Source organism: Eschrichtius robustus, chromosome 14 (assembly GCF_028021215.1).
Source record: "Eschrichtius robustus isolate mEscRob2 chromosome 14, mEscRob2.pri, whole genome shotgun sequence".
Classification (NCBI taxonomy): Eukaryota; Metazoa; Chordata; class Mammalia; order Artiodactyla; family Eschrichtiidae; genus Eschrichtius; species Eschrichtius robustus.
This window is the reverse complement of record NC_090837.1, coordinates 27695745-27721413: the sequence shown is the minus strand read 5'-3', so window position 1 is coordinate 27721413 and position 25669 is coordinate 27695745. Positions and strand designations below refer to the sequence as shown.

Genomic DNA, 25669 nt, shown 5'->3' with positions numbered 1-25669 from the left:
CTGTAGGGAAAAGAAACCTTCTCGCCACAAATTAAATTCATGTATACGTCAGAGGAGGGCGTCAGTTTACGATTTCAATGGGCTCTCGGCCTAGTTCGAGAGCGGAAGTGTGGTTTACTTCCGCCCGAGTCCTCGATGGCCGCAGCAGAGGCCGGAGGGTCTGCGTTCCTTCTGGGTAGTGTAGGCAGTAAGGGGAGTGGGCCGCACCAAATTCGTCAGGAGGGGGCCACTATCAAACTGTTATTTTAAATAATCACGTAAGGTGCTCTAGAGTGCACACGTTAGGAAGGGGTATCTGAGCGCTCACTCTGCGGGAATTTTGGACCCTCGCGCCTTTGCCTGGCTTTCGCAGCGGCCTACGCTCGCGCCCTCCCGGAAGGGCAGGTCCGGACTTCCGGTGAGCCCCGGGCGTCCGCGCGAGGCGGCGGCGGCGGCGGCGGCGGCGGTGGCTACTGTGAGGGGGCGGTGGCGGCTCCCACCGTAACGTTCCCTGACGAAGCGCACCTGCGAGGCGGAGGCGTCCACCATGGTGAGCGGCCGGGCGGGCAGGGCCGGCCGGGACCAGGGTCGGGGCCGGCCGGGCGGACGTGGCGGCCGGGGAGGTGCCGAGTCACCGGCCTGAGCCCGCCGCCGCTCGGGACTGAACGCTGTCTCGCGTGTGTAGACCCGAGATGGCTCCCCGCGAACAAGCCCCGGATCGGCTGGGGAGGCTGTAGGAGGGAGGGGAGAGCTCACGGGCCAGTCCCGCGAGCTCGATCCTGCCGGCCTGCGGCCCCGCCCCGCCCCGCCGCCCTGGGCACCGCGGCCCCGAGACCCGTCATCCTTTGGGCCCCGGCGGCGCCCCTGGAGGGAGGGTGGTGGCCGCCGCGTCGGCGCGAGAACACGAGGTTTAGGGAGGCGCGTAGTGTAGGCCACGAACGCGGGCAGTGGGGACTTGAAGCCGGGTATGCCTGAAGAGCTGTGTCAGCACCGCGCCGGGCGCTGCCGGTGTCACGGGTTTATCGCATGCGAGTTTATCCTTAGTGTGTCAGTGTCGGGTACCCTTTCTCTCCTCAGGTTTAGCCACCTAACAGCTGAACACCTGCCGTGCGCCGGGCAGTGTGCTGGCGCCGGGGCTGTAGAGGGGACCGGGGCGGGAGGTCAGGTCCGTGGGTGGATGCGGGGCAGATTGGCACCCGCTCTTCAGTACTTTGTGTACATTTCCCTCTTTCGTGTTGCAAAGAGAAGACAGGGCTTAGATGGGGGGGATGTAGTGAGGAGGCCCCCACTCCTCTCCTTTCTTTCGTCCAGAACGCTGCTTCTGGCCAAGATTTTGTCGAACAGAATTCTGGTTAAAAGGAGAGGCACGGGTGTGAAAACTACTTTGCTGGCACTCCAGGAAGTGGAGAACTATTGGAGAGTTTAAGCAGGAGCTGCATCTGCATCTGTGGAAAACAGCTGGCTCAGCTTGCTGATTTCGGAATTGCTAGTAAACTGTCTCATCAGTACCTGACTTTTCCTCTACTTAGTGTACAGTTGGAATCAAGTCAGGAAATACTCGCTTGTTTAAAAGTTTTTTAGCTTGTAAAAAAACATGTACCATAAATTTACCATTTTAACCATTTATAAGTGTACAGTTTAGTGGTGTTAAGTATATTCACGTTGTCGTGTAATGGATGTCCAGAACTTTTTGGTCTTGAAAAACTGAAACTCTGTTCCCATTAAACAATTCCCCCTCCCCCCAGCCCCTGGCAGTCATCATTCTTTTTGTCTCTGAACTTGACTAGTTACTCTAAGTACCTCATATAAGTGGAATCCTACCGTGTTTGTTCTTTTGTGTCTGTCTTATTTCACTGAGCATTATGTTCTCAGAGTTCATCACCATTGTAGCATGTGTTGGAATTTCCTTCCTGTTTAGGGCTGAACAATATTCCATTGTATGGATGGACATTTTCTTTATTCACTCATCTGTTGATGGGCATTTGGGTAGTTTCCAACTCTTGGCTATTGTGAAGAGCGCTGCTGTGAACCTGGGTGTACAAATATACCTTCAAGACGCTGCTTCCAATTCTTTTGGGTATATATCCTATTGTGCAATTTTATGTCCTTTCTTTTTGACACGTCACAGTAATTGCAGTGCTTTGGGAAGACCCTAGATTGCTGGCAGCGTGTGTTCTGAGCCTCATCATAACCTACAACGTAAGAGCTGGGATCTTACCTTTGTGATGGCACCATGTCTAGGCTTTACTTATGAAAGGCATGGAGGGAGTGCCGTGGTGTGGCGCCACGTGAGAGCACTTTGGAGGGGTGCTAGCCCTGGCCCTGGGCAGAGCAGGGAAGGTTCCCAGAGCAAGGAAAGGGTGGTCCTGGAAGACAGGGGAAGGGGGAGGGGTGCAGACCTGGGCGCTCGCTCTTATCGCTGTTCCCTGTTTTCTGCCTGTTCCCTCTCCTGGCTTCAGGTCTCTGCAGAGAAATCCTTCCTGACCACCCACTTAAAACAGCGTTCCCAGGAGCTCTTGGTCCTTTGCCCTCTCTTGTGCTCAGAATACTGACACACAAATGGTTTTCTGTTCTTGTTTCCCTTGTCTTGAATGTCAGCTCTGCCAGGGCAGAGGTTCTAGCTCTTTTGTTAGTGATGTTTACCTGGTGCTTGGAGACCAGAACCTGGCAGATAGTGGCACTCCTAAACGGGATGAGGAGAGGAAAAGTGGTCCAGGCCAAGGGAGCAGCCCGGCAGGGTCGTGGCCATCGTAGGAGACCTGGGGGACAGGAGGCCTGGGAGATGGGGGGTGGGGGGTGAAAGAGGTGAAGGACAGGCTTGCTGGGGGCAGTTTTATACTTTAGTAAGATGCACTGTCTGAAAATGGTGGGGGCCAGGTTGGCGGGACAGACTGGACGCGCCAGCCGGCGGAAGCTGCTGTGAGGTGTGTCCTGCTCCCAGGAGGTGCTCACTGGGTGCAGGTGTGTCTTGCTCTTGAGCGTTGACACCCTGACCCACTCTAGCTGTTGACAGAAGAAACGTGCCTTAGTTCTGTGTTAACTGCAGCATCTCTTTCCTCCTTCCAGTTCTCCTTCAACATGTTCGACCACCCGATTCCCCGGGTCTTCCAGAACCGCTTCTCCACACAGTACCGCTGCTTCTCCGTGTCCATGCTCGCGGGGCCTAATGACAGGTCAGATGTGGAGAAAGGAGGGAAGAGTATGTGCTGTTTTTATTTTGAATCGTAACCTTTCCTGCCCTAGGCCTGCAGTGCTCATAGTCCTTGGCAGCTCTCATTTTGCATGTGTGACGGAGGCTAGTTACCGTCAAGATGTTGTCAAGGTGTCCTGGCTAAGGGGTGCGGGGAGGGGTCCTAATTATGATTAGATTTATGGCTGATAGCCATTTGGTTTCACCAAATAAATTATAGCTAGTAAAACTTGTTGTGAACAATCATGAAATTCCGGCTGCCCCATAGGTATCGTTTAATACTATCATTAAGCTATAACAGAAAGTGCACTTTGACTTTTGTTCTGTTGTTTTAATTTTTCTTTTCTTAATATCTCCTAAATGTTCTTTCCACAGTAATTATGCCACCCTCAGCCCTCGACCAACTCAGTAAGTACTTTCTACCTGACTTGAGAACGGAGGTGATGTGAACGTGGGCGCTGGGACCAAGCACAGACCCCTCGCCGCCCAGGCAGAGGCATCCTTCAGGGAGGCTGGTTGGGAATCGTCCCTGGAGGGTGCTCGCTGGGCTGGGAGGCCGGGGCCAGTGGGTGCTCGGCTCTGGGTCCACTCCTCTGGCCCCCCCCACCCCACCCCGGGTCCTATTAGGACTAAAGGAAGGTGTGAGCGCCGGTGCTCTTCACGCTGCTGGGGCAGCCGATGCCCTTGGCTGGACGCACTGAGTTTTCCCCTAAAGGATGGTGGCGGCCCCCAAGAGGATGCCGCGCACAGGTCTTTCATCTCCCCAAGCCTCTTGCCTCAGCTCCAGCCGCAGTTCTAACCCCTCTGCCCCAGGAGCTGCTCCCCTTGCCCCGTCCCACCTCTTACCAGGAGCAAGAAAGGCCCAGGTTTGAGAGATTGGCCACGCTTTTCCCCCTTTCCCCGACTCCCCACTCCCATGGGAGCAGCTCGGAGACCTCACACCCCTGGCCCCACTCCACCCGGACTAGGATGCCCCGACCATGGGCACAGTCGTTGCCTTTTGAGACTTGGGGGTCTTTTTGGTGTGGGTTCTGAGGCAGGAGATGTGGTGGCCTCTGGGCCGGGAGGGTCCACGCTCTGTGTCGGGTGCACATTGGGCAGCTCAGTAAGGGCCGGGCGCCAGCTCTGGGGTGGCTCCAGCTTGGGCTCTGCACCTTGCCCAGCCTAACTCCAGACTAGTGACTGGACCTTTCTGAACCTTGGTGTCCTCACCTTTAAATGGGGGCATGACGCCATCTGTGGGGACTGCTCTGCGGCAGGAGTGCCTCCTGGATGGTGCCTGTGGTGTGTGTGTAAACAGCCAGGGCCCCGTGGCACCAGGCAGGGGCAGGAGGTGGCCCTTAGCCAGCAGGGCCTAACTGACGGCAGCACTGGCTGCACCCGCAGAGGGAGGCCTTTAGCTCTGCCAGAGGGTGGGTAGAGCTGGGGACACGGCCCTCAGGCAGGCCCCTGTCGTCCCAGAGAGGGGAACAGGGCCCTGAGAGTCTGCCTCATGGGTGGAGCTGACCCAGGACTAAGACCAGGTGTGTTGGCATGTGGGTATGAGAGGAGACTGGGGAATTGGGACAGTGGGGCTTAGTTCGGTGCTGTGCAGACCTCGTAAGTCATGGAAGGAGCTGTCCAGATGAGATCTCACGGGGAGTCCTGGTTTGTAGAAAGGGTCGCTGCTCAGGGTGGAGGAGGTGAGGGGGTGCGGAAGGCTCGGGCGCCCCAAGGCACTTCTCTAAATCAAAAAAATGCAGTTTGAAAACTACTGGACTGAGGAACATGGGGGTCTCTTCCAATGGCAAGAATCTCGGACCCTTGGTTGGAGCCTGATCAATCCATTCACCCTGACCCACCTCAGTCCACTCCATGGCTCCACAGCCGGGAGGTGCCCTGGTGACGGAGGGCCTGGCGTCCAGGCCCTTGGCCACCACTGCCAGTATCCCAGTCGCCCTTGGTGATGGGGGGACAGCCTCCCACCCAGGCTCATTATCCAATTTGCTTCTCCAGATTTTTCAGGAGATCCCGAATGGAGTCTGCCTTACCTCCTGCCACTGAGTCAACTTCTGTTGCCACGTTTGCCTAAATCTACAGGCTAAAGTTGGTCTCAGTGGTCAAGCCCCAGACCTGGGCCAGCGGCCTAGGTTGACCCCCAGCGTGGCCATTCCTGGGCTGTGTGACCCTGGGGCACGTTGCCAGACCTGTGTGCCTTAGTCCCCCATAGATAAAGGGGCAAGGACAGTACCCACCTCACTGTCCCGTGAAGGCTGAGCAAGCCTGGCACAAGGCAACACGGTCCTGTCGGTCTGTCTCGGACCGCTCCCCCAGGTTACTGACTCTCCTGGGTCCTCTTGCCTCGCAGCACCAGCCCCTCCTTTCTGCGCCCCCTGCACTCCTGAGTCAGCAGGCCTCCAGCCCCACACATGGCCCCCACCTCAGGACCCCTGGCGGGACGGGACACACTGGGTCCCTGCTGCAAGCCCACACTGCTGACCGGTCCTGCCCGGCCTGCACCCCCCCCGACTGCTCACACACCTGGTCCCTGTGCCCAGTCTCGCCTGGTTGCCAGCAGTTCCCGAGCCAGCCTGGCTCCCCTCCCTCTATGCCTTTGCTTGGGCTGCTTCCTCTGCCTGGACTTCCCTCTCCTGGAGGACATCCCCCAGCAGCCATCCTGGCTGCCCTGCCTCCCGCCCCACCCTTCCCCGGCACGAGCATCTGGGCACGCTCTGGCTTTCTTACTGGAAACCTCTGAAGAAGGGATTTTGCCCAGCACCTGGTTGGCACTTAAACTGTTTGTGAATAAATGCACGAACACGTCACTTCTTTTAAAAGTGGGATTTCCGACAGTCAAAAGTATAAGCCGGTGCTGCGTTCCTGACTCGGCAAACATTCCTGAGGTCTGGCAGGAGCGCGGGGTCTGCTGGGCGGTTAGACACCCAGGGGCTCAGTACCACCCAGGTCCCAGTGCCTGCTGGGGGAGGGGGGCACTTCCCCGGGGAGGGTCTGGGGACAGGGTTTCTCTCCCTGGAAGAAGCCGAGCCTCATGCCTCGCTCTTCTTTTCAGGCCGACTTAACATCACCTACCCCATGCTGTTCAAACTGACCAACAAGAACTCGGACCGCATGACTCACTGTGGCGTGCTGGAGTTTGTGGCTGACGAGGGCATCTGCTACCTCCCGCACTGGGTGAGTGGCCCCCGGCTGCCACGTGGGGTGGCAGGGACACCCTCCGCCTGTGCACAGTCCTGCCCCGCAGCAGAGGGACGTGCCTCGCCGCAAACATCACGTGCGGCTGTGGACACGGTGCGCCGGGAGCTGGGGATGGCTGCTCACCTGGTGGCCTGGAACCCACAGCCATGCTGTTTTTAACTGCCATTTTCTGGGTCAGGCTTTTTTTAAAACCATGGAGCAGGAGTATTTTTCATGTGGTCTGAGTACAGAGTTTTAGATTTTTATAAGTTTTCTCACCCCTTTAGTAGTTTGTCCGCCCAGTTCTGTCACTGTGTGTGTGTGTGTGTGTGTGTGTGTGTGTAGACACTTGTCTATACCTGAGTCTGTCTAAAGCACTCAGCCTCGTTGCCATGGGAATGAAGGCTCTCTGGACTTAGGCTGGTCCGATGCCATCCATGTCCAGAGGCAGGCAGAGCCGCGCCTGCACTGTAGGGTGGGGCCCGCAGCAGCCGGAAGTCTGGGGGGGTGCCGGGCCCCACCACCCCCAGTGTGAGGGCCCCACAGCTGCCCTGCTCCATCCTGGGCCTGGGCATGTCCCTTTGACCTTCAGCACTGTCTTCTGTGACATCTGGCCACAGTCAGTGTTGTAGGTGCTTCGAAGGTGCCTGAGGGCCCTTGTCTTTATAAGGTCTTATGCGGAAACCCAGCGTCAAGACTGTGTAGAGAGGAGGGTCTCCAGGCAAAGGCTGGCTTGGCTCTCTCCTTCCCTCCCCCCTCAGCCCAGCCCCCACTCTCCCAGCTCTGGTATGCTCAGCGTTGGGAAACCCACAGAGGGGACTTTGTGTCCTTCTCTTCATACTCATTTATGTCAGGGTGCTTAGAGACCCCTCAGTCTGCGGGTGGAGTTGGGAACGCACCCCAAGGCCTCCCTGCCACTAGGGAGATGCTCTGAAGAGCATTCCGCCTCTCCTGCACAGCCAAGGGTCCCTGCCGCAGCCATGGCTGACCTTCTAAAGGAGTGGCCTTAACTCATATTTTGAGATTAAATATGAATAGAAGTTTGAAGGTTCCTCCTCTCCTGCAGTGGTGACCTTGCCCATTTCCCCTGGGCCATTCCCCCTCCTGAGCCTGGGTCCTTCCTGAGTGCTAAGCCCAGCTGGTGTCCTGTGCTGCTTCCTTGACCACAGGGGAACTCTTAGTCACTCCTCAAAGCCCAGACCTGACCCAGTTCCCTGCTCACGTGCCCGCACCTCGCATCACGGGCACCAGGCCTTGTCCCACTATCTGTGGAGCGCCATGGGTGGCTGAAGTGTTGGGTAGTGACAGCTTCCCCAGGCCCCTCTGTGGCCCGTCCTTAGTGAAAGAGAAGGGGGGACACTGGGGAACACTGTTCCTGTAAGGCTTTCCCTCCAACCTGCAGACTTGGAGTTTGGCTGGACCCGTGTCCAGGCTCTCAGACCACTTTGGGCCAGAAAGCTAATTGAATCCTTTTGCCTGGAAACATCCCATCCCCAGCGAAGCCTCTGTAGGTAGCATGGAGCTGCCTGCCGTCCTCTTCCTGGGCTGGCCTTGCAGCTCTTGCCAGGAGCAGGTGGTGCCTGGGGTTTCACAGCTGCTGTTGCAGAGCCGGCTCGAGGGTCTCCCGACCCCAGTGAGTGTGTGAGCAGGTGCTTTCTTTCTGTCGGCTGAGTGGCAGGCTCCATCCCACCCTGAGCTCCAGGCAGCCCTGGTGGATGGGCAGGGAGCAGGCCCTGGTGGACGGACGAGGTCAGCTATGACCTGAAGGCCGTGGAACCTGGGTGGGTGCGTGGAGCTCCCCACGTGGCCCTTGCTAGCTGTGTACGTTTGAAGCTTTCTTTAAGAAGGTTTGAAAGAAAAGCAAAAAACCATTCCAGGATGCGCAGGGGTGCTCATTTCTCGGACCCCGAGCTTCAGGTCCTTGCTAGGTCCTGGCTCCCTGCACCCCGGGACCTCGGGGCCATGTTTGTCTCTCTGTCTCATTTCTCATCTGGCCTCTACCTGGCAGGGCGGCTCCACAGACGCCCTGGAGCAGACACCCAAGGCCTAGGCTGTGGGCCGTCCCTGGCAAGGCCAGCCTGCCTGGGGCTGTCATCCTCCCGCCTCCAGTGTAGCCCAGCTGGTCCTGGGGCCTTGGGAGTCAGGTGAAGTTGCGGGGGCGAGGGGGGGTGTCCCTGTGGAAACGCTCCGGCCCTGGGAGGCCTAACGCTGGCGGATGAGCCCGCATCTGCCACCCTTCCAGCGAGTGGTTTCTTCAGGCGCTCCCACTGTGGTGGCCCCGGCCGCACCCCTACTGCCTCCTGTCTTCTTCCCCCTCCAGATGATGCAGAACCTGCTGCTGGAGGAGGGGGGCCTGGTTCAGGTAGAGAGCGTCAACCTGCAGGTGGCCACATACTCCAAGTTCCAGCCCCAGAGCCCCGACTTCCTGGACATCACCAACCCCAAGGCCGTGTATCCTTCTGAAGCGGAACGTGTTCCTCTGAGCCGGGGAGGGCTGTGTGAGCTGGTGGCAGGCGACAGTGAGCCCTTGGTTGGGTCTGTGCCTGCTTTGGGGACCACACACTTGTCATGATTGACATTGTGACATGAGAACAGTGGCGTGGGGCCAGCCCGTCCACATGGCTCAGGGGCTTCACGAGCATGCTGGGCGCTCTCTGGACACTTCCCGGAGGGCAGGTGGAGCCCTTCCTCTGGGTGGCCGATGACACTGGCAAAAAGCCCAGTGTGTTCTGGTGGGAGGGCAGCTCGTCTGCCTCTCAGCTCCCCTGTGCTCAGGCATGGGGAGCCCTGTCTTAGTACGTTTTCTGTCTCTCAGCAGAGGAAAGCAAAGGCGTCAGGTCTTAGTGATTTTTTGCGTGTTCTCTGAACGTAAGCCAGCCATGTGTGTGGTCACTCCACCACCTATTTATTGTTAAAGAGGCATGCTTGTAAAAAACTCAGTTGAACAACACAGATTGTTTTAAAAAAAAAAGCTACTTCCACCCTCCCCACCTGCACCCTGTCCCCAGCCAGAGCCAGGAGCACGCTGCTGCTGCTGGCCATGTCCTGGATGCCACTGGGCTGTGTGGAGGCCTCCGCTGGCCGTGTCTGTGGACGGGCATGTCGAGCCCCCTGTGTTGGGCATACGGGGTACTGGGCGCTCTGCTCACAGCAGGTGTGGACAGTGCCCATGCCTGGGACTGGGGCCTGCCAGCCTCTGCACTGCAGCCCCTTGTATGTTCTCCAGTATGGAGTCCTTTTGCTTGTGCTGCAGCACACACATACCAGGTTGCTTTCAGAGACAGTGTCTCTTGGCACAGTTACTCGTGACCGCAGAGAAAGGGTGCCCCTTCCATGGGCCGCAGTGCGCCAGGCTCTGCTCAGGGTCTGGGTCCAGGCAGCGCAGAGCCGGCTCCGCCCTCGGGCCCTGGGGGCCGCGTCCAGCAGCTCAGGGTCACCAGGAGGAGTTGAGGGAAGGGCACCCCTGCAGCTGGCATTGCACACAGCAGGGACAAAGAGGGCGTGTACCCCAGACTCTTCACGAAGCTGCCAGCAGCCCGGGAGGCCGTTTGACCAAGAGTAGTGAATGTAGACACGGGCTTCTCTGCCCTCAGCCTCTCACCCAGGTGTGCCGTGTCTCAGTGGCACATCTGGAGCCACGTTTTGTGTTTGACCTTTGTATTTAAAACAATTCTGTAAATTGACAAGGGTGACGTGATTAAAATATTCCATTTGATTGGGCATTATTCCCTTGTCTGGGCATTTGGGTTACTCAGTTTTTAAGAACTTATTATTATTTACTATTATAAAAAGAGCTTACAGGCTACTTTTTCCTTTAAAATTTTTATTATTAAATATTTTTATTTGAAACATACCACTAAATATGGGTTATCACCCAAAAGATAGAAACAACAAAAGTAGAAATGAAAACATCTTTGCTTTTGGGAGACTTTTGAGGGGACTTATCTATGTTTTTCAAATTTTTTTTCTGCCTGTGTTCCCGTAGGATTTTTAAAATCAACTTGTTGAGGTGTAATTTACATGCAGTAAAATGTACACTTGAGCGAGTTTGACAGATGCATCCCCTGTGTATTCAGAGCTTGGCCGTCCTCCCAGAAGGGCCTTCATGCCCCTTTATGCCCATCCTCAGCCAACCCCCAGCCCCAGCAGCCTCGGCTGCCTCCCACCTCAGAGATCTGCCTTTCTCGGGGTTTGGTGGGGGTCTCACCGCTCTGTGGCTGGTTCTTCCCCAGAGTGAGGTTCACCCCATTACTGTGTGTTAGCGCTGCTTCCTTCTCGTTGCTGAGTAATGGCCACATGTCTTTGAGCCCCAGCTGGGCACATGTTTGTCCGGTACACAGTGTGACCCGATCCTCTAAATGCCTTGTGGAAACTTGTTTCAGATTTGAGGGCTCCATCTTGCTATGTTGCCTTGACAGTGTCTGCAGGTTAGAAAACGCATTGAGAAACTTTGCGTGTCTGACCACCGGGGATGTGATTGCCATCAACTACAACGAGAAGGTGAGTGTCTCAGCCTTTCGGATGCTGGGGCCCTCACAGCCGTGAACAGGAGCCTATGCTCTCTCTCTCTCTCTCTCTCTCTCACACACACACACACAGGATCAGACGCCAGTTACTCCCAGGTGTCACGTAGGGATCCATCATGTTCTCTGACAGTTTCCTTCTGTTTGAAGCATCCGATACTAAGAATCCTACTGTTCAATTTTGTGGATTTTGAATCACACTTCTATATTTTTTCGTAAACTAAGAAATAACCTTGTTCCCTTTACCTTCGTGGGGACGTTTTAGGTATTGTCTAACTTAGCTGAATACGTTAAGCTGTTCTTTTTTTTTTTTTTTTTGGCTGCATTGGGTCTTCATTGCTGCGCGTGGGCTTTCTCTAGTCGCGGCGAGCAGGGGCTACTCTTTGTTGCGGTGCGCTTGCGTCTCATTGTGGTGGCTTCTCTTGTAGCGGAGCACGGGCTTAGTTGCTCCGCGGCATGTGGGATCTTCCTGGACCAGGGCTCAAACCCGTGTCCCCTGCATTGACAGGCAGATTCTTAACCACTGTGCCACCAGGGAATCCCAAGCTTTCTTGATTAATTACAGGCAGCCTTAAAGTCATCGTTCTTAAAATATTAAGGCAGTAAAAAATGCTGAAACAAAAATAGATGATGAAAGATATCGTTGACCTTTTTGCACTGAAAGGGAAGGTGAGTTACTCAGGTGTACATAGAATTGAAATGCACATCTGGGCTTCTGCTTTTGGAAGTACGGAAGACTAGACGCTCTGAAGGGCCCTTCTGAGAAGACTCAGCAGGCGTGTGCTGTGGGCAAATGACCACATCAGTGCATGGTGGAAGGTCTGGATCAAGGCATCCACATGAAACTGGGGCCCTTAAAGGGGCCAAAATAGATGCAGAGGTGGGTGCTGTCCTCATCCCAGGCTCTCTGAAAACAGCACCCCCAGTTTCGTTGAGCCCTCAGGGTTGCTATAGATTGAACCAGCAAACAGGAACTCCTTATAAGACCACCAGACACCCAAAGCAAAGACAGCAAAAGCAGATTTAGGCCCCTAAGAAATCACAATTGGGACCTTCAGGTGCAAAGATAAAATAACTAGGTAAAAAATGTTCAAAAAAATTTTTTAAATGGAATCATAAAATTTAGCAGGCAGCAAAAGTCTATCCAAAATATCCAGGATTATTTGAAAAGCAGTCAGAGGGTTAAACAACAGCCAACAAAGAATTAGCGAAGGGGAAGTTGAATCTGCAGGAGTGACTTAGGTGTCCACACAGAGAAGCACGGCAGCAGCGTGAGCAGCTGAGGTTTGGGAGATCCTGAGAAAACCACACGTGCTCAGTGAAAACCCCAGCGGGAGAGAACAGAGGTTGGAACTACTGTGAGGAGATGAGTGGAGTTGTTCTAGAATTGGCCTACAGCCCACGCTTACAGGGAGTTTAGTGTCCACCAGGCCGGGTAGTTACAGGTGCCGAGCACCAGACATGGAGAGATGAGCAGAGAAGATCCAGCACTTAGAGAAGAACAGCACACGGCAGGCCTGTCAACAGCAAACGTTGCTTCCCCCCGGGCAGAGGAGCTCCAGAGGCTGCGAGAAAGTAACTGTCGTCAAACCTTCTTTAAAGAATAGGGTAAAATCAAAATGTATTCAGATAAAATCTGAGAGAATTTATTTACCAGTGAAACTTCACAAGCGTGTGCTTTAGGAATAAGCATTAGCCTAGAAGGAAAGAGTAGGGTGTGGGAAGAACCAATAAACCGGCAAATGTGAGGTAAATTTTGGTAAACATTGCCATTTAAATCCATAACAGTGTTTAATAAATGCAGCTTAAAAGATGGCACCTGAAACACTGGAAAAGAATAAGTCTCGAGGGTTATTTAGAATTCAGGTGTTCTCTACACTTCAGTAAAGGTAAATCAGTAAAAATACATGTTGAATATGTAAAAGTTTAAGATTACTGTTTTAGATACAGTGTGACAACACCTAGTATACCATAAATATCACAAAAGTCCTTAGCCTTAACTACGTGCAACGTAGTCTAGTATTTCTACTGTACTGTGTTCCAGTATTTTTCTTTTCTAGTTCTGGTTGCAGCGTAGTTGGTTTTATGACTCACTAGTTAGTTGCGACCTGCAGTTTGAAAACACTCTGACTGGTAAAGGTGACCACATGCCCAGGAACCACGGACACAGATGTTCATGCCGCCTTGTCCGTGGCAGCAGAACCACTGGAGGCAGCCCGTGTTGTGTGGAGAGGTGGTGGGGCATCCACACAGCGACACACATTCATTTCTATTAGTCACTAGTGAGTAAACGTAAAGCCAGACGGGGGACATCAAGCCTTCTCACTGTACTTGGGGGACCCTCTCCCTCATGTTCAGTTTTTTCAATGGTGGGACTGTCCTGACCATTCATTATGAAAGCAAGACATACTCTAGGTAGAGAGAAAGAACCTAAAACAATGCAGGAAAAAGTCCATTCTGCCACCTTTAGTTCCTATCCTTTTGACTTTGTGCGTGTTTTACATGCATGAGATCATCCTCGACACACAGCAGCATAACTGGTTTTCAGCATCTTTTCCTGGATGCTGGCTGCCTGGGATCCCACGTGAATACACCCCACTCATGTAACCATTCTAGTGATGGGCGTCTTCGGCCTATGCTGCCATGAGCAGTGCTGGAGCAGGCGTTCTTAGAGCACTTTCTCTTTCAGTATTTAGCTAGTTATTTACTTAGAGTTAATTCTTAGAAGTGAACTTTGCTGGAGTAAACACTGAATCTTTTGCAATTTGCTGCATAACTGTCTTGTCTGATTTGAGCTGCTTATGAGAGGTGGTCAGCTAAGTGACAGGCATCAAGGCAGCCACCCACAGCCGCTCTTCCACAGCAAGAGGTGTGGCTGGGGAGGGTGTCATGAAGGTGAATGACGTGTGTGTGCAGGAGCTGGGTAGGGGGCTGCAGTGACACGTGTGGTGATGGATGGGCCCAGTGCTGCCACAAAACCGACTGATTTCTCTCTCCCAGATCTATGAGCTGCGGGTGATGGAGACCAAGCCTGACAGGGCTGTGTCCATCATCGAGTGTGACATGAACGTGAGTGGCCGCGGGAGGAAGGGCGGCTGGGGGCCCTGGGCGGGTGTCATGCAACCCTGGGACTCTGGGGGAACGGGGAGGAAGATGGTGCTGGAACATTGTGAGGAGGCCGCTGACCTTGTGATTGGTGGCAGGGTTGCTGCTGGTTCTGAGATGGCTAGATCCACCAGCGTCTCAGCCCTGCGAGGGGCTGAGTCTTCTTGGAGGCTGAGGAAGGTTGCTCAGCTCCGAGTAGTGGGCACGACAGCCCAGCGTGCTGGGTCTCCAGGGAAGGATGCCCAGCAGAAGGGTTCCGTTCTGTCTGGGTCTGTTTAGAGGAGTGGTTGCCGGGGTCCAGGGCAGTGAAGTTGCCTGGAAGGAGAGGGTGTGGTTATGAAAGGGCACGGTCTTCCACAAGGAGGGGTCCCTGTGGTAATTGAAACTGCTCAGGATCTCGACCCGGGGGTTGGGGGGAGGGGGTGCACCGACCTGCAGTGATGATCAAATTGTGAGAACAAAACACAAACCCGCATGTGCGTGTAAACTGGGGACGACTGGACGAGGGCTGGGTTGTCTTTGCCGATGTTCTGCTGTGGTTTTGTAAAACGTGACCATCGGGGAAATGGGCGGACTGTACAAGGCCCCTTCTGTATTGGCTCCGACAACTGCATGTGGACCCACAGTTGTCCCAACTTAGAACAGAAAAGCCACGGAGGCTGAGTGTGGCCCTGTCTCATCGTGCTTTCTTCTTGGGGACACAGGTGGACTTCGATGCTCCACTGGGCTACAAGGAGCCGGAGAGACAAGCCCAGCATGAGGAGGCAGCCGTAAGTCGTTCGTCCGCGTCCCTCCCGAGCTCTGCACAGCTCCCCACCGCTGGTATTGATTGGTCTTTGGAGCGCATCCCAATGTCCTGGCCGCCCAGCGGTGTTTGGCCTCCACTGGTACCGAGGCAGCCACGTTCTGCTTCCCTCCCAGCCCCGCTCCCGGGGCCCAGTGTGTACCAGCTGTTGGGGTACGGGCACAGCAGGAGCAGTGAGGGAGCCCAAGGGAAGAGCTGGGGGCCCCACTGAGAAGCTCATCCCCGTTTTTCTGTCTCTGCCAGGAAGGCGAAGCTGACCACAGCGGCTATGCCGGGGAGCTGGGCTTCCGCGTGAGTGCCGCCATGCGACTGTCTGTCCTCCTGCCACGTTGTCTGTGACACCCTGGGAACCTCAGCTGGGAGCAGGCCTGGGGGACCCCGCACGCGTGTACCCGGCGCCTTCTCAGTCTCCAAACCCTTTTCCATCCACTTTCTCCTGGATCCTCCCAACAACTGTCAGGCAGCCCCAACTTCTTTTTAAAAATTTCTAGCCTACCGGAAAGCTGAACTAGTACAATAGACACGTATACTCTTCACGTAGATTCACCAGATATGATCACTCTTGGTTTCTCTCTAAACCGTGTCCTGCACTGTTGGAAACTCAGTTGTATGTTGACGCTCCGGCACTGCTGTCCACCCTGGAAACGGGGAGGGGCCAGTGGGCGTGGCTCAGCCCACTGCTGGGAGGCAGGTCTGCAGAGCTTAGCCGTGGGTCCAGCTGGACCTGTCACCCCTTCCTTGGCAGCTGGCGCCCGGGGGTTGAGACAGGTGGAGGCACCGTCCTTGGGCCAGGAAGCTCCCCGCAGCTCCCAGCAGCCCCCAGAGGGCGTGGGCACTGCAGTCCCGAGGTGGTTCTCTCCTACCCTTGGGGCTCAGCTCACGGCCCCCCTGCCTGCTTGTCTAGGCCTTCTCCGGCTCCGGGAATAGATTGGACGGGAAGAAGAAAGGTGTAGAGCCCAGCCCCTCCCCAATCAAGCCCGGAGACATCAAGAGGTGGGTCTGCCCTGGCTCTGCTCCGCCCGACCTGGGCCCCGCACTGGGGTAGCCTCACTTAGCTCTGGGGGCATGGGTGCCCCGCCGCCCTCCTCGGTGGGCTGGAACACAGCGTGGCAGAAGCGCATCGGTGCCCCCCCGTCACCGCCAGGCTTCTCCCCAAGACCCCCGCAGTCCAGCCCCACCGGCCCCTGATTGGATCTCTCTCCTACTTCTGACCTTTCTGGTTCCGACTTAGTAATATAATATGCCCATTTTCCTCCTTTGTGACTTCAAATAACTGATCCACTTCCCTCAGGAGGAGGCAGGAGCTGCCTCACTTAGTTGTGTTTGTATTGTTTGGTCCAGGGACTCTCAGCAGAGTCCCTCCTCTGGTGGCCTGCATGGTTGTGGCAGGGATGAGATCTGTCCCCTGTTGACCATGTGAGAGCACACGGAGAATGCCCGAAACGGGTTTGCACCCAGCCTCTTAGGGAGTGAAGTGAGTTCAGTGCGTGTGTAGCCCTTGCAGGGGGGCATGTGAGGCTGGAGGACACAGACGGTGAGGTCCTGAGCCTGCAGACCCTGCCCCAGCTGCCTTCCGTTCCCTCCTGGGGGGGTGCTAGGGGGCACCCGTGGGCTGGCCTGAGGCTGGGGGGTTGGTACAGCCATGGACCAGATGGTCACAAATGGATTTTAGTCCCTTCTCCTGACACTAACATTTCTTCTGCTCTGTCTTCTTTATAGAGGAATTCCCAACTATGAATTTAAACTTGGTAAGATCACGTTCATCAGAAATTCACGTCCACTGGTCAAAAAGGTTGAAGAGGTATGTTTCACGGGTCGTGACAAGTTTCATTGGCTACTGGTGACTGAGGAGAGTCTTTCCATTCTGAATGAGGGTGTTTCTGTCATATTTTTCTGCGTTCTGGGGCCCCTCCTCTCCCCAGTGGTCCAACTGTCGAGGCTGTGCGGGCTCTGGTGTCCCCTCGCGGCAGTGACCAGCAAGGTTTCAGCTCCCTGAGCCCTTGCCAGGTGTCAGGCCCCAGGCCACGTGCTCTATACTGAAATATTTAATCCCCAGGACAGTCTCGTGGGGCAGCTGCTGTGATTGTTTGCATTTCCCAGGAGTGAGCATGAGGTCAGGGGCAGAACTCCTGACCACTGCACGGCCACCTCAGTGCCTCCGCACTCCAGACACTGCCTCCTGCGGCCCGGGGGGGGCAGGGAGGGGAGGTTCCATCTTGTGGGCACTTCTCCCAGGTGCTGGAAACTTGCTCAAAAGACCCGGCACAGCCTGCCATGAGACCGCCCACCCCGCCCGGCACCCATAACTGCTGGTGGTTCTAGAACACCCCAGCTCAAATCCTCGCTCTCCTCGTTGCTTTTCTCGATGCTCGGTCGCTCAGGGACCAAGGGGGTGGGGTGGTTCAGAGACTCACAGCCCCTCCTGGCTTTAACGTTCCTCAAGTTGACACCGTGTTGGCACCTTTCCAGTCTCAGGAGCTGACGTGGTCCCCACCAGGCCTTTGCTTGCCCCCAGCCTGGCTGCTGGCTCAGGCCTGTGTCCTCGGGCCCTCTCGTCCTTGATTGTTGCAGGGATGGGGAGGCTGGGGTGTCCGTGAATAGACGTCCAGGGAGAGACGTGTGACTGAGGTGGGCCTTCAGGTGCGCTCACGCTGCCTGTCCTGGGGCACAGGTGACAAGGTGACGGGGACAGTGAGGCAGAGTTCTGGGAGCCCCGGAGCAGGAGGCCAAGGGCACCTGACTTGATAGACCGTGGAGAGCCATGTCCCGTCCCAAGCTGGCTGTGGGGCAGCCAGGGGGCAGGACCTGGGGTGAAGGCTGAGCATCTGTCCCAGAGCACTTGGCCTCACCCCCAAGAGAAGGGATGGCATCACAGAGTCCCCAGACAGCCCTCAGCACGGCGGTAACAGTCCGCCACCCTTGGCGTCCCCTCCCCACTCGGCTCCCACACACTGGCAGCGGGTGGGCTGGCTGCAGCTGGAGGAGCTTTCTCTGACCAGTCGAGCCCAGGCAAGGCCCCAGCCTGCTCACCCCGGAGTGAAGGCCACAGGCAGGTTTCCAGTACCAACACCCCAGTCACGGGAGATCAGGGACACCAGAGGGGCAGAAACCACCAGGGAAATAATTGCTCCAAACGGAGGGGCCCGCGTTGGCAGGTCAGAAGGGGCCACCGAGCATCCAGCACAGTGGATGGAAACAACTCCAAATTGGGGTAAAGGAAAGACGCTAAAGCCTCCAGGAGGTGGAGATTCTACCACAGGTCATGAATGGCACCATCTTAGCCAGACACAAGCCAGGACATAGTGGAGCAGGGTCCTCAGAATTCTTTGCCCAATTCTATGAGCTGAATTGTGTCCCCCAAATTCCTGTGTTGAAGCCCTAACCCCAGCACCTCAAAATGTGATTCTATTTGGAGATAAGGCCTTTACAGAAAGGCGTTAAAAGGAGGGCACTAAGATGGGCCACGTTCCCCTCTGCGATGTGGACACAGGAAAGGCCTGAGGACAAAGCGAGAAGGCAGCCCCTGCAGGCCCCAGAGAGGGGCCTCAGGAGAGACCACACTGCCGGCACCTGGATCTCTGGCTCCGAGCCTCCAGGCTTTGAGGAGGTGAATGTCTCCCCAGGCCCCCAGCCTGTGGTGATTTGTTCTGGCATTCCTAGCAATCTAACACCAACCACCCTGTCAGTGAGCCGTGTGAGAGGAGAGGTAGGTATTTCTCAGTCCCTGAAGATCTCTTCACGCACCCTTTCTCAGGAAGCTGCTGAAGACATACCCACTGAATTGAAGGAATAAGAAGTCAGAAAGCCTTAGACCCAGGAAGCAGGGCATCCCCACAGCAATGTGCAGCCCTGGGGCAGCGGCCCATCCAGGTGGGACAGCCCGAAGGTCCCAGAAGACGCACCTTCCTCAAGCGGGTGAAGTGTTCACAAGAGAAAAGCCAGGCTCCGGTGTTGACAGCAGGACAGACGGAGGGCCCTGAAGGAAGGGAAGGCTGCCTGGCTCAGCCACGACTCACCTTTGCGTGGTCACCACCATGTGAACCTTGTATGGGCCCCACTGGAAACACCAGCTGCGTTAGGCGGTGGGCCGGGTGTGGGGGGAGGGCGTGCTGGGGAGCTTGGGATCCTCTTCCACAGACAACACTTACCCTGACTAGCAGCAAAGCTCTTGGAAAGATGCCTGCTGTTTTCGAGGGTTCAGAAAAAACAAGCCGTCTTTCTGCTGGTGGGAGGATAGCTTGGTAGAGTGAGAGCTGCTGAGTCACCATTTTAAAAAGCCTCAAAAATAAGAGCATCCTTCTAACGAGGAGTTCAACCTCTAGGGAAAATCAAAGTTGTGTGCAGAGACATTCAGCTGCCCACCAGGGCAGCTTGAATACTGCAGATTTGGAAGTAACAGCTGATGGCAGAACTGCCTGCCCACGGAATGGAATTACTGGGAACGAGAGCAGCACACCGCCTTGAGACTGGGGAATTAAGTAGGAAAATAGTTTATGTAAGCATATATAGAACAGTGACTGGAAATGTTCTTTGGCATGGTTTTTCTTTTAGGGGGTGTATTTTATATTTTTTACATTGAAAATGTGATACCTTTGCAAAAGGATATATACTCAACCTGGGAAAAAAGGCTGTGGTAGACAGAGTTGTGATTCCATGGTTTTGTTTTCAATTCAGTAGATGATAACTTGCATTTCTATTTCAAAGACATTTCTTATTATGAACGTGGGAGTAAGGAAAATGGGCAGATGGTACATGAGTCAACAGAATAAAGCATTTCTTATTAAACTTCCAAGGAGTTTCTGAAAATGGTATTTTCTCTTCACACTCAGGATGAAGCTGGAGGCAGATTCGTCGCTTTCTCTGGAGAAGGACAGTCACTGCGTAAAAAGGGAAGAAAGCCATAGGTTGGGACCGTTGTCTGATTAGAAAATAAAATAATTGCAACATGCTGGCTTTTAGTTACTGGCTCTGACAGGGACACTGTCACTTTAGGTCTGTTTAGAGTTACCTAAGAATTACCAGGTTTCACCTGCAAGTGGACAGCCAAGACAGCAGTTTGTGTGCGTGATTTTGGGAAAGAGGAGGCCGTCTCTGAGGTCCCTTACTCATGCTCCTTGCTTTCAGCCCTCGGGGCATGCCCACAGCCTCAGCTGGAGCAGAGTTCCCTGATTCCTGCTAAAAACCAGTGAAGGGATTGAATTGCTCTAAGTTGTGGTGGTCTTTCTCTTTTTTTCATTTATCTTTTCTTTCTCCAGGTCATAGCTTAGCTGTTGCCTTTGACCTGGAAAAAAGTGGTTTAAACAGATAAGTGCTCTATAAATAGTGGTCATCTCATTACTCTGGCTGCAATTTAAGTGTTTGAGAAACGGTGTTTCCATTTTTATTTTACATATTGATCCCCCCCCGCCACCAAGAAACCATTCCTCAGAAGGAAAACTTGACCTGAAAGCATTTCCAACTTTGATTTCATTTGGAAATAACTGGCTCCTTAATGAATCTGTTCTACTGTAGAACAACTTTGTGGTGAAGCACAAATGTGACTATTAGAATAAATGAAAGCTAAAGATACGTTCTTTCTCCTTGCCTACCCCCCACTCCCAGTTTTAATCTATTAAATTTTCCAAAGTTCTGCTGGCCTGTCTTTATTTTTTTTACTAGTATTAATTTAGTTTCAGGTCTTCAATTTCTATAATATGAGCTCTTTCGACATGTTAATTCAATTATTTTCCTCTCTTTGAAAACAATTCTAAATCAAGAATTTCAAATAAAAACAGGCAGTGACTAAAACCTGCATTGCCTCTAAGTGTTTGATTAGGTACCAACATGGATTGACAGTTGGGCAGGAGGAAGGCCTGCTGGCAGGGGCCCCTCGTTCCACCCTGCCCTTAGCAAAGAGCTCCTCTGGGGTCTTCTGGGGAGCATAGGGAGAAATGAGGCTCTCTGACCCCTGGGGTGGGGGTGGTCGGGCCTAGCAGGGGCTCCCCTTGTTCCTGTTGCAGGCCAAGGGGTCCATCTCTGGACAGGGCTCCCCCCAACACTCAGGAGACGACATCCCCCTGCAGGATGCCAGCCCAGGGTTCACCCACATGTCCTCAGAGAATGAGCATCAAAGGTCATTGTGATGACCAGGGCTGGGCCCTGTGGCCCAAACCCACACCCATGGCAATGGAAGTGGTTCTGGAAGGCATGAGCACTCTGTGACCTACCTGGCCCTCCACTTCAGGAGTCTTGGGTCGCTGGCAGAGGTAGACACCCTCCTTGGTGGGTGGGCAGCCTTGTTTGCAGGATCACGTTGGCTACCACATCATTCAATTACATGATCTTATGTAGTGTGCTGGCCCCTAGTTTCTGTCTTCCCTGAGCCACACCCACTGTGTATACAAGGAAAGCACTCCCTGCCTGGGCCAGGGGTGGACCCTGTTAGTGGGTCTTCTGGTGACACGGTGGGGTGCCACTTGTGGGCCTGTACCCTGGCCTGCATCCTTCCTCTCAGGCGGCATCTTCTCCAAGCTTGGTCTGTGACCCAGCGTGGCAGGACCCCTAGTGAAATTGCAGCTGTCTGGCTTGACCCGGACTCACTCCTAGGAGGCCCAGCACCCGCCTTGTAGGGGCCCCAGGGCCGGTGGCTAGGCTGGCGGCAGTTGGAGAACCACTGCAGGGGTGTCGCAGGGCGGTCCTGCGGGCCCACCAGCCTCCTGCCCTTCGCTGTCATTGCCTCGTGCGCATCGCCCCATGGAGAAACGTTGTCTCCCTGCCTTTGTACAGCCTCGACCCTAACGCGACCTCCGGACGCCCACCGCAGGTCCTGCTGTCCCCCAGGCCGTACAGCCTCCGCGCCTCTGGCCAGCCTGCGCTGTGCCCGCGCCCGTGGGCCCCCGCTTCCTACCTGGGAGTCACCCCGCCCTCGAGGGGACACAGGTGGGACCACTGCAGCCGTAGGACTGGCGTGGCGGCGCTGATTCCGGTGCGTGCTGACGAACCGATCTTTGAGATTATGAAAATAAAGCTGCTGGAAAGAAACTGCCCGAGCCGCGTGGTTCCGTCAGAAACGGCCACTGGACGTGAATGTGCAGCCGGGCGCCCGCCGGCCCGAGCGGACGCCGAGATCACCTCCGCCACGTGGCTAGCCAGCCCTGGGGACCCTGGGGGCATGCCCGGTTCAAACCGGCCTCGGCTCCGCCCCAGCCACCAGGCCCCGCCCACACAGGCCTCCAGGCCCCGCCCTCCCTCGACTGTTATTGGCTGCCAACCCGGACGTCCTGTTCAGTGGCGCGTCTCAAGGAGGTGGGCGAGGAGCTAGTGGTGAAATCTCGGGGCTCATTGGTCCCTTCGCCCGTCAGTCACGCGGCGGCCCCCGGGCTCGGGAGGCGGGTTAGGCAGTCCCGGGACATGGCGGAAGGTGGAGGCTGGCAGGTAAGTGCGGTGGGACCCGGGGACCTGCGGGGCCAGGTCGGGAGGACGGAGACCGGGTCCGTCCGTGCGGGACGGGCTGGCGCGCACCGGGTCCCCCGCTCACTCCCCCGTCCCCGTCCCCGCAGCCGCCGCGCCCGTGCGAGGCCTACCGCGCCGAGTGGGAGCTCTGCAGCAGCGCCGGCCACTTCCTGCGCCACTACTACGTCCACGGCGATCGGCCGGCCTGCGGGCAGTGGCGGCGCGACCTGGACAGCTGCCGCGAGTGGGAGGAGCGTCGCAGCGCCGAGGCCCAGGTGACCCGACCGGGCGTGCCGAGCCCTGAAAGACCAGGAACCAGCCCGGGGGCACGAGACGCTGGGAGAAGGGGGCGGGCCTTAAAAAAGGGGTTCGATTCCAGCCTCCACGTGTGCTGGGGAGCGTGCTTTGATTTATATCCTTAAAAGGTCAGTCTGGCTGCCACGCTGAGAGAGGATATGGTGGAGGTGCTAGAGACCAGTAAGGAGGGGGTTGTGGTCCATACATTCAGCAGACACTTACCACTTGGGACGCTCTTGGGGATCCAGGAGTGATGAGAACACAGCCCCTGTCCTCCCGACTCCTACATCCTAGTCTAGGATACAGCGGTGTCCTGGAGCTGATGGGGGCGTGGGTGGGGGTGGGGGGATGGAGCGAAGCTGTGAAGGCGCAGTGCTCACGGGGCGTGCGGGGGAGGGAGCCAGCAGGACTGCCAAGTGTAAAAGAAAATGACAAGTCCGAGATCAGTGGAAAACGGGAGAGGTAGTTTGCAGCCTATATGGCAAGAGATTAATAACCTTTGTACATATATATATATATCTTTTAAAAATAGCTGTCACATATCAGTAAGAAAAATGGGAACGATTTCAGAATAGAAAAGTAGGCAAAGGGCACACAGAAGGAATTAATTCTAAAAGAAAACCAAATAGCCTGATATATACTTAAAATGACAGTTACTGGTTACTGCCCAGCGGAATGTCCATAGGGGTTTGGAGAGTCGGGGCACCTGGGCAGTGTTTGTGGAATGTCAGGTTTTCTGAGTATCTAAATGTCAAATGCATACCTTTTGATCGCACAGTTTTACTCCTGGAAGTTTATCCTAGGGAGGTAACTGGGTAACAACTGAAAGTTCAAAATGTCCATTGTGTCACCATTTGTAATAGTGCAAAGACTGAAAGTGACCTAAAGTCCAGTAATAGACATTTGACCAGATAACGTCTTCCCCACCACGAAGAACTACACAGCCATTAAGAAAAATAGATAGTAACCTATCCCCATGTGGAAAGGTGCTCGCAGTATGTCACTTAATGAGAAAAGCAGGACGTGCACCAGCCAGGAGAAGATTATTCCTTCTTTAGGGAAATGGGTGATAGCCCTGAAATGCGGGCCTCAAATGGAATTGGGGAAGCTGTGAACTTCACCTCTGGGAGGGAGGTCTGCAGGGCTTTCATATTTACTTTGCATTTCTGATCGCTTTTTAACAAGAACAATACATTACATTTGAGACAATAGAGCTTGAGGGAAAACAGATGGAAGAGGTGAAATTCTACGTGTAAAGGGGCCAGCATAGCACCTGGCACCCCCTCAGGCCCCATCATGGTTGTGACCTGCTGCCCTGGGTTTACTGGCCTGGGTGGTGGCGCCCACTGTCTGTCGTGTGTGTGTGTGTGTGTGCGTGCGTGCGTGCATGCGTGTGTGCGTGCATGCGTGTGTGCCCCGTCATGGTTGTGACCTGCTGCCCTGGGTTTACTGGCCCGGGTGGTGGCGCCCACTGTCTGTCGTGTGTGTGTGTGTGTGTGTGTGTGTGTGCGCACGTGCGTGCGTGCGTGTGTGCCCCGTCATGGTTGTGACCTGCTGCCCTGGGTTTACTGGCCCGGGTGGTGGCGCCCACTGTCTGTCGTGTGTGTGTGTGCGCGCCTGCCTGCCTGCCTGCCTGCCTGCCTGTCTCTGGCCTCTTCCCTCCTCTGGCCACTCTTTCAGGCTCATCTCTCCTCCTGCCTCAGCCCCTAGCCCCTCTTATCTGGTGAATCTGATTAGGTCAACCAAAGGCATCAAGCCCTGGGACCCAGAAGAATTAAAAATATCCTCTAAATGGTCATCGGCACAGTAGGTTTTTCACGGTAGCTTGGAGAATGATCTAGATGTGTGTGTGGTAACCACCCCCACCCCACCCCACCCTGCACTCACCAGGGCTTGCTGGGCTGCGTTTGTCATGTGTGTGGGTGGGCACCGAGAGGAGGGAGGTACAGGGCACCCGTGAGGCCACAGGTGACCGGGTCTCCTTTGCAGCGGTCCCTACGTGAGAGCGAGCAGGCGAGAGTCCGGGCTGCACGGAAGCACGGCCTGGTGTGGGCCCCCAGGCAGAGCCCCCCTGCAGACTGGCACCTCCCTCTGCCCCAGGACAACGACCGGTGACAGGCCCAAATAGTCCAGAAGGTCCCTGGGAGCTTCCGCCTGGTGTGGGACACAGAGTCCCCGTCTGCAGCCTCGCCTGCCCCGCCACACTCAGAGCCAGTTCACCCAGCGTGCAGCTCCAGGAAGCCAGGCACCCCCACGTGTCCCTGTGGGCGGCCAACGGGCAGGCCTGGGGACAGCAGCAAGGAGAGGCTGTCCCAAGGGCTGGGCTCCTCAGTTGAACACTTGAGGGGCAGCCCGGATCCGTGTGGATGCACAGGTGGCCCCGTCTGGCCCTGGTCTGGTGACGGCCACGCAGTGCTGGCCACAGGTGTCCTCCCACTGCGGCCACTCTCTCTGCTCCTCTGTAGGCGCGGGCGGCATCACCTCCTCGATCCACAGCTCCAGGACACACAACCTTGTGTAAAGAGGGTTCCTAGACTCTTGGCTGAAGACACCCAAGCCCAAGACACATGGAATTTTGGTCTCCTTCCCTCAGAATTTCCCCTGGTCGTTTTTTGAAAATGTGGAATATATCAAAAGACATTTCACAGGTTTGATTCCAAACAGAAGCTGAAAATTAAATCCAGTTTAATTTTGAAAGGCTTAGATTTATAACCTGACGTTGTGCTGGCCAGTATTAGAATTTTGTATGCTTACACTCTTGTAGATGTTTTTAAAATATATGTATTTGAACCAACGAGAACACTAGTTCTTTAGAGGTCTCTTTATTATGGGTGAAACGATTTAGCATCTGTGCCGTGTAACAGGCCCCACCATGTGGTGCTGAGGGTCAGGCCTGCGGCATCTCAGTGCCTCCCTCACGACCTGGCCAGAGGTGGTGGTTCAACATCATTTAACTCATTCTTGGGGGCAAAATAATCCATCACTTCAGAAGGGCATACATTGAGAGTAAAATCTCCCATCATGTGTGTTTGCTCTTGTGCGCCCCAAGAGTCCTTTGTGACTGTGTACCTGTGAGTGGTGGGGTGCGCACAAAGGACTCCCGGCAGCAGAGGTGAGTATAAAGAAGACCCAGGGTCCCCCCGTCGCAGTGGGGAGCCCTGGTGT

General features: G+C 55.2%; 2 protein-coding genes and 1 long non-coding RNA gene across 7 annotated transcripts; 2 read left to right on the top strand and 1 right to left on the bottom strand.

Moving 5' to 3' along the window:
• Positions 1-279: 279 nt before the first annotated feature.
• Positions 280-19724, top strand: UFD1 (ubiquitin recognition factor in ER associated degradation 1). 2 transcript variants are annotated; one of them, XM_068563380.1, is made up of 12 exons: positions 280-397; positions 3046-3178; positions 3545-3577; positions 6219-6340; positions 8664-8794; positions 10771-10843; positions 13867-13935; positions 14676-14741; positions 15020-15067; positions 15681-15769; positions 16496-16577; positions 19606-19724. In XM_068563380.1, the coding sequence occupies exons 2-12, from the start codon at positions 3058-3060 to the stop codon at positions 19678-19680; spliced, it is 909 nt and encodes a 302-aa protein (XP_068419481.1). In that variant the 5' UTR covers positions 280-397; positions 3046-3057; the 3' UTR covers positions 19681-19724. The 2 variants fall into 2 exon arrangements, with proteins under 2 accessions (XP_068419481.1, XP_068419480.1); XM_068563379.1 differs by lacking the exon at positions 280-397 and adding an exon at positions 404-529.
• LOC137776709 (uncharacterized) lies at positions 19420-22294 on the bottom strand. The gene is made up of 2 exons (XR_011076299.1): positions 21663-22294; positions 19420-19653 (listed from the first exon to the last, which is right to left on the bottom strand). It is a non-coding gene; the product is annotated as an uncharacterized lncRNA (long non-coding RNA).
• C14H22orf39 (chromosome 14 C22orf39 homolog) lies at positions 22072-25304 on the top strand. Of its 4 annotated transcripts, none has more exons than XM_068563383.1 (3): positions 22072-22189; positions 22315-22632; positions 24970-25304. In XM_068563383.1, the coding sequence occupies exons 1-2, from the start codon at positions 22166-22168 to the stop codon at positions 22627-22629; spliced, it is 339 nt and encodes a 112-aa protein (XP_068419484.1). In that variant the 5' UTR covers positions 22072-22165; the 3' UTR covers positions 22630-22632; positions 24970-25304. The 4 variants fall into 4 exon arrangements, with proteins under 4 accessions (XP_068419484.1, XP_068419483.1, XP_068419486.1 ...); XM_068563382.1 differs by lacking the exon at positions 24970-25304 and adding an exon at positions 24494-24576; XM_068563385.1 differs by having other exon boundaries at positions 22078-22189; positions 22315-22482.
• The last annotated feature ends 365 nt before the right edge of the window (positions 25305-25669 follow it).